At 47.3% G+C, this 11344-nt stretch overlaps 1 protein-coding gene across 1 annotated transcript; it reads left to right on the top strand.

Annotated features, from left to right (window-relative positions):
* The first annotated feature begins 2100 nt into the window (after positions 1 to 2100).
* pitx1 (paired-like homeodomain 1) lies at positions 2101 to 11338 on the top strand. Its single transcript, XM_019872829.1, has 5 exons — positions 2101 to 2229; positions 2632 to 2676; positions 6691 to 7268; positions 8367 to 8542; positions 10627 to 11338. Exons 3-5 carry the CDS (start codon positions 7052 to 7054, stop codon positions 11218 to 11220), a joined length of 987 nt encoding a protein of 328 aa, XP_019728388.1. The 5' UTR covers positions 2101 to 2229; positions 2632 to 2676; positions 6691 to 7051; the 3' UTR covers positions 11221 to 11338.
* The last annotated feature ends 6 nt before the right edge of the window (positions 11339 to 11344 follow it).

Raw genomic sequence — 11344 nt, 5'->3', positions numbered from 1 at the left:
GTCTGTTGGCACGTCAACTAACGTAGTTGTTATCCTCAAGCTAAATGAGGCCACTTGATTGTAGCCGTTATGCTAAATAATGCAAATGAATGCCAAATGATGCTGCTAATAAAAAAACTTTTTGTCAGCATGTGAACGTAGTGGTAATGCTAATTAACGCAAACTAATGCTAAAATTGACTGAATATAAACTTTGATGCCAAAACCACAAGCTAATACTAAACTAAGCTAAGTCAGATGAGCTCCTAGGATCGAAACAACCCGAGCTAATGCTAATGCTACAATGGATAAAGGGACTTTTGAGTGACCTTATTTTGACAGATTTTTCAAAATGACATCAGATCTTGAAGCGGGGGAGGGATTATTTTAAAGGGCCGGCGCGGCGCAACACGATCCCGTAAAGCGCCGCCGTAAATCTCCTCCGGGATCGACCTGTTTCTGCTCCCGTTGAGGCCAGCGGCATCCAGATGTTGAAAAACAATTCATCAAGGCATGATCTGAAGAATTTTGATCGTGCAAAGGGAGGACGAGCCCAACGAGCAACAGGAAAGGGAAAAAAAAACAGCTCTTAATCCTGTTGGGAATTTGTTGCTAAATGCAAAACAAACTCGCGGCGACGCCGATGTTAAATCTTTCGTTACGAGGCGAGAGGCGCCGAAATGAGAAGATGGCGCGACGGTGCCCACGTTGCAGCGCAAAAACCTCCATTCTTTGGCTCCTTTCGCGCTGTACGGACGTCCATTTTTCAGGTGCTTGTTATTCAATATATTTGACCGTAATTTCCCTTCATTTTCAACTGGAATACATTTCGGTCAAAATGTTTTCTTTTTTGCACAGTTAGCTCGCAGTGTTCTACCGCGCGGCCCGCAGTCTCCTCACGGATAAAAGGCCTCTCCATACGAGGCCCTCTCATTGCCGTTTGTTAGCGAGTCTCGTTTGGCGTTTTTGCTGTTTCAGGAAAGCTTTTGTTTGGGTGCTGTCCTTTCCCAATAATTATTCTCTCTTACACGCACACAAAGCCCCGACCAAACACACACACGCACACACACACACACACACACACACACACTCACTGGCGCTAAAGGGCCGAATAATCCCTTCACCTATTTGCACAGTGGCCAGACTAGCGCAGGCCTCACCTTCGGGGTAGTACTTAACTCCTGTTGCCACTCGTTGAGTAATGGGAGTATTACAGCTGCCTGCTAATCTGTGTGTGTGTGTGTGTGTGTGTGTGTGTGTGTGTGTGGCCTCACAAGTCGTCAGTGGCCATACGGAGCAAATGAGCACGTCCACCGCCACTTTGCGCCATCGCGTTCATGCGTTGCCTTCGAGACTCTCCCCCCCCCCACCCCCATCCATTTCCATTTGCATTTGCAAGGCTTGAAGCCACTTGTTGCACTTCAAGTCTGTTTGAAAGTTGATGCTCGTCTCTTTTGGCTTTCGGTAAGAAATTTTGGGCCAGTCAGCAATGCAGAGACAACTTGCAGCTTGAGACAAAACAAAACATGTCAAAATGATATTCAATAATTGGATTTTTTTTTTCTCCTTTCACTTTGGACATTTTGCCAGGATCTGGTGCAAACATGAATGTTTTCATTCATTGACTTCTTTTTCATTTTTATTTCCGCTTGCACAATTTGTTTTGGATGAATGACTATTTCGTGATTTTGTAAGAAACAGATATTCAACTATTATGCAAAAACAAAACATTTTTTTTCTTTCTACAACACTGACATTGTTCATTGGCGGCAAAACAAACGAGTGTGCTCACTCACGCGCATGGCAAAATTGTAATTGAAAAAAAAAACGCTCCCCAATTAAAGATGTTGGTGATTAAACTGTTGATGTAAAGCTGGATTTTTTTTTTCCCAAACGCTGCTTGTCCTTGGAATTGCTCGCTCTTCTAAGAACGGAAGGAGAGAATTTGTCCAATGCATAAATGTGGGGGGAGGGGGGGGAGTCTCGCCGGGATGAGGAAGATGGGGAAGATGATGGCGACACTGGGGTTGAGGTGGGGGAGAGGGGGCTCTGTGACGTCACTCACGCCAAGAAAAGGGACGAACCGCCGCACAAGCTCCAAAGCAAACAAGTCGATGCGCGTGAACGCACCGCCGTGCGGGTTGAACGCGCATGGGGGAAGCCTGACATTCCAAATACGTCTTTTTTTAATTATTAATATTTATTATTATTATTATTATTTATTACTCTTCTGCTGGGAGACACGCAACCGGTAAGTTCCAAATATATTAACGCGCTTTATATTTTGAATGTGTATTTTGGTCACTTGAGGGAGTCCGAAGGGTAGTGGAGTGGAGCATCTTCTTCAACATAGGACACCTTTGAAAGTGACTCTAATGGCGCGTGTGCGCGTGGATGCTTCGAACAATTAAAACGTAGCGTTTATTGACTCGTGCGAAATACCGTTGGAATTTATGACAATTTATTGTTCGTCGTTCCATTTTTTTTTTAATCGACACGTTTCGCCTGCACGCAACTTCAACGATATCCGTGGAACATTTCGGGATGCTTTGTGCATCGTCGCACACCCGAGGGGAATATGAAACATCCGAATTCGGGTGTTCGTTTCATTGATTCCAACGTGTATTTCTGCCCCCCCCCCTCCTCCATGCAGGCAGCTGGATTATGGAACTGAGTGTCATCCCACGCGCGGGTGCAGGTACAGGCCGACTCCGAGTGGTTTTTTTCTGGAGTGGCATCACAATTTCGATGCGGTTGCATGCCAAGTCAGCAACTTTGGAAGAATAATCTATTTGGGTTGCTCACACGCGCAAATGTGACAAGACGACGAGTCACAATTTTTTTTTCACCACTCGATTTCTTTCACTTTCCGGAGGGATACGGATTTTTATCGGCCATTTTATCCGGGGCGGGGAGGATCGAATCATCCTTTCCATATCTAATAGCGTTTATTCTGTCAAACTCGTAAAAACACCATGAAAGTATTTCTAGAAAACACAATCAACATTTTGGAGCATTTGGCCCTCAGATTTGCGCTCGTCTGGAGTTTATTTTTGCACCAGCCAACATGCAGTCAAGTAATCGGATGGTTAAAAAAGAAAGGGGAAAAAAAACGATCACCAAGGTAATAATCAGCGGTGTCCTTCTCCTGTTACGCGCCAGGCGGGCTCCACTTTCCGCCGAGTGCTTTTCGCTTTTGTTTGGGAAACTTTTTTTTTTTTTTTTTTTGCAAAACATGCGCGCGCGGCCTTTTCGCTTATTTGCACTTCTCGGCCTGCAGCGACGCCGACCTCTGACCCGCCGGTGCCGGTGGCGCATGCGAGCCTTGTTGAAGCCATCCATCACATGCAGGCCGAGTGGGATGCGGGAGCGCGACGACTGCAGGGAGGCGGACTGTTTACACGAGCGCCCATCTATCAGCCTGCAATAACCGCGCGAGAGGAAACGACTCGTGTCAATCCTGCGGGATTCCCTCGAGCGAGCGCCTTCATTAGGCCAGTCATGAAGTGGAAGTGCTACTAAGACGTCAGCTGGCGTGCTAGGATGCATGGGGGGCTGGGGGGGGGGGGGTCAATCGAACCTAAAATCGGAAGTCTACGGTAGATTGAGCCGTGCGTAATTGCTCGTCACGCAGCACTTGCAATTTAATAGTTCGGGTGCATTTGCATTTTGACGCTAAATACAGAGCATTCAAATCGAGATTTATGACAAAAAAAATTATCGCCTTCTTGGTCGCTTTTGAGAGCCATGCGCGCGTCATCTTTACGCAGAGTGGATTTTGACAGCTTGTCCTGCATTGAAGGGCCTTGGGGGGACTTTTCCGGTCCAACTACATAGGATCCCCCCCCTCCCCCGCCAAAAAAAAAGTCTTGCAAGAGGAGTCGTGGCGCCGATGACGAGCCCAGTCGATGCACGTTGACATGTCGCACATGCGGCCAGACAATAGTCTGTCTAGTGACTAGACTAAACTCAAGTCGCAGTGTTTCCCAACCTTTCTTGAGCCAAGGCACATTTTTTGGGCGTTAGAAAAATCGCACGGCACACATTTGTCAATTTTATACTTTTTGCCATCTAAGCGAAGGTCAATTATTTGTTCTTTCTGTCACTATAAGTTGCTGTCATAGATAGATGGACAAGGATACATTATTCGTTATTTCTAAATAATATTCTCACCAATTAAGTGCAATTTGATTAGTTCCCGCGGCGAGCTAAGGTGCCCCCCCACCCCCGCCACGCTGATTGGGAATCGCTTTCAAAAGTGGTGCGTTTGAAGGGTAAAAAAAAATGAACGAGCTAAGCATCAAATACCAATCAAGCAGTGCGTGCATTTATGGAATAGTGCAGAGGTTCTGTGTCACTTTTTAATTCAAGTCTCAGTGCCCCCCTCCAAAGAAAATAATTATCTAGCTCTCCAAGTACAAATAACTTAACATTCAAATATCCCGAGCATAAAGGCCTAACTCGTTCTGAAAAACAAGACACAAGTTGTCATCCTGAAAGGGGAGTATTATAGGAAAAAAGTTGTATTTTGACATCAGTTAAATCGTCCCCCCCCCCTTGAATTTTTGTCTTAAATTAAAGGCCACGATGCACGCAACGGAGCGAGGTCAAAAATGATGTTCACTTGGAAACTGATTAGTCAAGTAGAAATATTGACATTAACTATTGCGAACGAAAAGAGTGATGGACGTTTCGATTATATTGCTGATCATATGTTCGACCAAAGTGGACATATTTTATAAAGTTCGAGTCAGAGAGCGAACCCACGTTCCATTCGCTGAACGTTTAATACACTCCGATAAACATAAGTTGGCATTCACAAAAAAAGAAGAAAAAAAAGTAACGGTGAGTTCAGTGTCAGAAAAAAAAACTGAATTCATGTACAACACCACCGTCAAATTTCAAAACGTCACCCGAAATTAAACGCCGTACGCAAACCTGAGTCGGGTGTAAATGTTACACTCAGTAACCGTTCAATAAAATCGGATAAATCTCAGCTCAGCATTCATCACTCCCCCCGCCCCCCCCAAAAAAAATGGTTAAAATGAGTACAAAGTAGTCCCAAAAAGTATCATTCAAAAAAGGCCCGCTCTGAAGCGATGCATGCTCGATGGAAACGCTCCAAACGGCAAGCGAAACACAGAAAGGGGTCACATGGAAATGGTGCATTCAGTGACCGTTCAATAAAACGCGATACAACCAAGCTTAAGCCTGGGCTTTACTTCTACAAACAGCAGGTCAAAAGTTACAACGAGTTCAACAAAGTCATAAAAAAAGTTGTAAAAAAAAAAAAAACATCTGAGGAGGTGCGTTCAGGGCCCGCTCGATAAAGTTGGCTATTCAGTGGCGAAACCTTGACGTCACACGCAAATTTCTCCAAAAACAGCACCGCGTGTTGTCACCGAGGAGGCTTGGGGGGGGGGGGCGCCTTCTGGTGCAGTGGGACAAACTCAGACTTCCGCGCGAACAGGTGGCATGGTTGGCACGGTTTAACGTTGCGTTCAAGCGCGCCTCGATTACAAGTGTGAGCTGGTCGTAAAATAAACACTTGGTGCTCATCTTAAACGGAATCTGGAAGCGCTGTCATCAAAGACGTTTCGGAAAGATTAAGGAAAAAAAAAAGATTTGATTCTTCCTTAAAAAAATGTCTTATGCGAGGTTAGTGGCGCATTTGGGCACGACGATGTAAAACTGGACATTTTGTGCACTTGGAAGTAAATGTGAAATATACTTAAATTAACACTTATAGTTAAAAGTCGGCTCTATTATTGAAATGGTAGAAACTACAATCAGGAAAGAAAAAAAGAAAGTTTTCCTGAAAAGAAAAATAAGACGTAAGTGGTGGCCTCTGGCTCAAAATGGACATTTGGGCACTTGGATGTCAAGGTGAAAAACAAAAACTTGGGTAAACATTTAGAGTAAAATAAACATTTAGAGTCAAATAAAGGCTATATTTTATGCTTGATATAAATCGCGACGATATGAAAAGATTGTTCCTGAAAATAGGTCAGTGAGGCTCGCGGTGCATTCGTAAAAGGTGGATATTTGGTCACCCCGATGTCAACGCGAATACGAATCATACTTGAACATTTACAATCAATTTAAAAAAATGTTTTAAGATGAATTATCCTCGTTTCTCGAACACAAATAAATACACTTGAACACACCATTTCTTGGACTGAAACGTTCGTGTAAAGGTGGCATGTGACGCATTCAAGGACATCGGAATAAAATTGGGAAAAAACCTCGCCGTGACCCCTGTTGGCATTTATTGGAGCTAATTGTTTACTCGCGGCACAAAAAGGTCAACGGGGGATGCGATAACGCACGCAGGCCGACAGCCGCGCACTCGCCCGTACGCGTGCACGCCTCCAACTCTTACGATGCGTTTGTATCGATTGACGAGGGAAACAGTAACCGGGCAAGCCCGTTTGGAGGGCAAATGTTTGCTCAGCTCAGCACATACACGCTTATATACGGGCCGTGTTGTGTGGCGTGGCTGCGTGGGTGTGCGATTGCTCTGCACACATTACAAGCATGCCTACGCTGGAAGAAGTTTAAAAAAAAAAACCTCGTATTGCATCGGAATGACAGCGTTCTTCATGTGGATTCTGCGGGCGAATCCGCATTTGCGTGGGAGTGTTTTTGTTCCACGCTAACTTTAAAAAAAACAACCAAATAAGTTGCTGATTTGCGCGTTGCTCACTTTTAGGTCTAGTCTGGTGACGTCACGCTCGGGGCAGGCTCAAGCGTGGGCGGGGCAGCGTGAATTTGGTCCCACGCAAGCGGAGCTCGACCTTCTTCTCCTTCACTATGGTCACGACTCGCGTGGACGGAGCTGCGGAGAAAACAGAGAATTGCTCCAAGTTGCCCTTTTTTTTTTGTTTTTTGTTTTGTTTGTTTTAGGATTCTAGAGGAGCCTTAGTCTCTCCTTCCCTCCCATGTCGCCACGCGCGTCCGCTTCGGCGTGGACTTTTCTGCGCCTCGCTTCGTCGGACCCACGCGCGGCGCATGCATCTGCATCGCGCGGCTGACTCGTCTGCATCCCTCCTTGTAATCTCCTCCAAGGTGTCATGAATTTGGAGAGACTCTCCGAGGCCGCGGCGGCGGCGCGGGTCCACGCCAATCCGAACCCCCCTCCTCCTCCTCCTCCTCCTCCTCCTCCTCAGGCGTCACGCGACGTGGGCCCCGCGTTCCACTTGCAGCCCAGAAGCTCCAACATCAACACGAGCGCTCGCGGAGGGACTTTAGAGCACTCGAGCAGCGAGTCTTCCGACGCCGAGTTGGCAGGTACACCCGAGGAGGGTTGGGGTGGGGGGATCCGTGGCGAATCGTTGCAAATGACGTCACTGTGCACGTTTTTCGGACGACTTACTAAAACAGTGACAATTATATTCAGAGAATATTATACCGCCACGTCCAAGGAGGACTGCAAAACGTTCTGTTACAAATGTTCGGAAATGTGCTTTCTGTTTTGCTTTTTGGAGGGGTGGGGGCAGTTTGGTGGAGTTTATTGGCGAGCGTTTTCAGGAGTAGATTAAAAAAAAAAAAACATTCAAAAGTGCTTCTGCCAAGACATCTTACATCGCTGAGCTGTCATTTCAAAATGACCCCACACGCATTTTTTTTCGTCATCGTAATTGCAAATATTTAACATGGCGCTGCGTGATGGGCTTCATACAGGGGAAAAGAATCTTGGGAAATGGGGAATATTAAAATGTCGTTTAAGGGAGGCGGAGGTCATTTTGTTCGTTGGTTCAATTAGTTTGTTTTTAGGGGAGGCGGTGCGTGAAAGCTGAAAAAAGAAATCCTTGTTCGGGGGGCCGTGTGACTTGGTAACACGTTTGACGGCACGTTTTGAGGCCGCAAAACAGCCACGACAACAAAGTAACGTCTCATTTAGCGTGCAGGGAACAGTCGTTTTTTTTTTTACAACCAACTTCAAAACACAAAGAGCACTCAATTTGAACTTGGAGTCGAGTTTGGAAAGAAAAGCAGTTCTCAATTTGCGAGCATAGCCCAAAAGGCTCGTCCGGTTCTGAGCAGCACGAGGGAGAACTGGACTCGCGTCCGTAGACGTGACGTGTTTTTTTGCGTTTCGGTTTTTCGACAACGGCCTGCGCCGAGTCAAGCGCCTTCAAAACGAGTTGAAAGCTTTCGAAAGACGCCGATGAGAGCACGACCGCGTTCCCGGCTGGGCAACGAGCGCTCGGCGCGGGCATGTTGACCCGAGCCGCCGTTTCGTCACGGCGCCGCAAAAAGCAAAAGTGAAAAACCTCGAGAGGCCGGCCAGTCCACCTTCGAAAAGCTCAGGAAGCTGACTCGCATGGGCGCTTATTTTATTTTTTATTTTTTTGCTTTGTCTTTTTTTTGCTGGCGGGCACGCAGCGGAGAAGGAGCGAGCAGACGACGCCAAGAAGAAGAAGCAGCGGCGGCAGCGCACGCACTTCACCAGCCAGCAGCTGCAGGAGCTCGAGGCCACCTTCCAGCGCAACCGCTACCCGGACATGAGCACGCGCGAGGAGATCGCCGTGTGGACCAACCTCACCGAGGCCAGAGTTCGGGTCAGTTCGCTCGCTTTGCCTCCGTCGATCCGTTCGTCGTCGCCGCCGAGACAATCCGCACGTCGAATGACAACTTGCATGGGGGGGACGATTTGCAATGTGTGTTTTGGGAAAGTAGAGAAGCAGAAATTCGTGCTACGTCCGCCTCAAACTGTTCCCCGATTTAAAACAACAACAACAAAAACGACGTGCTGTGGGAGCAATATTTTGCTGCGAGAGCATTTAACACCAAACTTTTTGCGAAAGACAAAATGATGCAGTTTGCCGCTCCAATTTTGCGATGACGTGACGTCACTCGGGGGATATTTTGGGGAGGAATATTTCTCAGAATTGAGAGCAGGCACAACAACCAACACGAACCATGAGCGCACTTCTTTGACCCCCAAAGCGCAAATGCTCCAGAAATTCTTTCGCTGGACTTTTCGCAAAAAATCTAAACAAACGAGGAGGACTTATTCAAATGCAACATTTTCGTCGCTGCAACACCTCAAAGGTGGCAACACCGAGCGGTCACTTTATTAGGCACACGTGGCGTCGCGTTTTGTTGATCGTGAAACGTGCAAAAAAAATGGACGTCAGCATATTGCACTTCTCGGCCACAAAAAATTGACAGCAGGGCGATTGTTTTTTTTTTTTTTTTTTTTTATGACGTCGGCACGAGGAGACCAAGTTGCGCAGAATTATCACCATCGCAATAATGATGCAAGAAAAGTGCCCACTATTTGTCGTTTCAATTTTGAGCTCGTTTCACACAACTTGATGTTGTTGATCTCGAAACGCGTTTTAATTGACAGCAACCGGTGCTCCAAGTGTGTATTCTTCATATCTCGATTTAATTTTGAAATGGACACAGTAGGTCTTTTTTTTCTAAGCCACATCTTTAATCTCTGCTCCAAATGCTTTTCACACTGAAATAAAAACAGCGTGTCGAATTAACTGCACTTGAATTTGTCAAGAGGTAGCGCTAAATGAAATGGACCCAGATGCATTTTTTTTCTCATCTTCCACTTGAAACGTGTATCAAAATGCAGATGATTTGATTTGAGAAATTTAAATGGGATCAATGCAACATTTTTTTTCAGTGACTTCAGTCTGCAACGTGACAACCCGAATCAAAAGTTACAAATTAGCTTTTGGCTTGACAACGACCCACTAACCTAGTCGAGAAGAAATGCGACGAGAAACGTTTTTTTCAGCGCCTTCAACTCGTTTATTTCGCGAAGGCTCATAAATAAATCGCGTTTTGGCCAGCGCGGCATTTGCCCTAATGAATTGCTGGTGAGAACATACACTGGTGCTGATTTATATGAGGTTTCAAAAAAAACAAATAAATACAAAAAGCCCCCATCTGCATTTCAATCCCACAACATCGAAGTGTGCGCAAATCAATTCTTCTATTTGGAATTTATAGTCAACCGGTTTGAAGAGCTGCTGGAGGCGCATTCACTTGAACGATTTATTGCCAACAACAACAACAACAACAATAATAATCAGATTTTTTTTTGTCAAGGCTCGTGTCCGCTATATTGACAAGTGTACCTAATCAAGTGCCCCAATGTCAAGGGAGAATGTGCATTCACAAATGTGACCTCATCTAATGAGACGAAGGCATTTTGAGACATGCCCAAAATTTTAGAGGGTGGCATGTGTGCCGAATATTTTTTTTCTTTGAGATATCGACAGAATTTCGAGTGGCAGCGATCGAGCCACATTTTAAAGTGTGCTCGCATGTTTACCTAAAAAAAAAAAAAAGAAACGCATGCTTTTTTTTTTTAATGGTAGCTCTTCGTTGGTGTTCGTAATTATGAAGTTAACCCTCGTCGTGCATATTTTGGGACGTGGGTGGCGCGTAAAAAACATTTTTTTTTGGGGGGGGGCACGCATTGTGTGACTTTTCCAATGAGCGCGCGTGTTTTCAAGTGTAGCGATTAAAAGTGGCAAATAGAGGAGTTTGAAAAACGGTTTCTTGAATTATTGGCCATTTCGGAGTCGCGTGTGTCTGCGTGCGTGCGCCCCTCAAGGCGAGGGGGCGTCCGCTGTCCACGGTCCGGTGAGTGACGCTGCGCATGCGCGGCTGCTTGCAGGTGTGGTTCAAGAACCGCCGAGCCAAGTGGCGGAAGCGCGAGCGCAACCAGCAGATGGACCTGTGCAAGAACGCCTACCTGCCGCAGTTCGGCGGCCTGGTGCAGCCCTACGACGACATGTACCCGGCGGCGGCGGCCGCCTACACCTACAACAACTGGCCCAACAAGAGCCTGCACGGGCCCAAGAACTTCCCCTTCTTCAACTCCGTCACGCAGTCCGTGTCGGGCATGTTCTCGTCGTCGCCGGCGCCCATCTCGGGCATGAGCGTGCAGGCGGCCGCCGCCGCCGCCGCCGCCACCATGCCCGGCATGGGCGGCCCCCCCGCGCCGAGCCTCAACAACATCGGCAACCTCAACCCGCCCGGCCTGAACGGCGCCGGCATGTCGTCGCCGGGGTGCCCGTACGCGGCGGCGGCGGCGGCGGCCGCTGCCGGCTCGCCCTACGGGGTGTACCGGGACAACCCGGGCCTGGCCACGCTCAGACTCAAGTCCAAGCAGCACCACCACCACCACCATCACCACCACCCCACCTTCGGCTACGGGGGCCTGCAGAGCCCCGCCTCGGGCCTCAACGCCTGCCAGTACAACAGCTGACCCCGCAAGTCGCCGCACTTGTTACGATGTACGGACATCCCATGTAAATAGAGACAGGCTTAACGCGTGCAAAATTGTCGGGTCCCCCCCCCCAACCCAACCCAACCCACCCTCTTGGTGCTGA

The sequence above is a fragment of the Hippocampus comes genome, unplaced genomic scaffold, assembly GCF_001891065.2.
Source record: "Hippocampus comes isolate QL1 unplaced genomic scaffold, H_comes_QL1_v1.1 scaffold33, whole genome shotgun sequence".
In the NCBI taxonomy this organism is placed as follows: domain Eukaryota; kingdom Metazoa; phylum Chordata; class Actinopteri; order Syngnathiformes; family Syngnathidae; genus Hippocampus; species Hippocampus comes.
The sequence above is the reverse complement of the archived record's forward strand: the minus strand, read 5'-3'. Positions and strand labels throughout refer to the sequence as shown.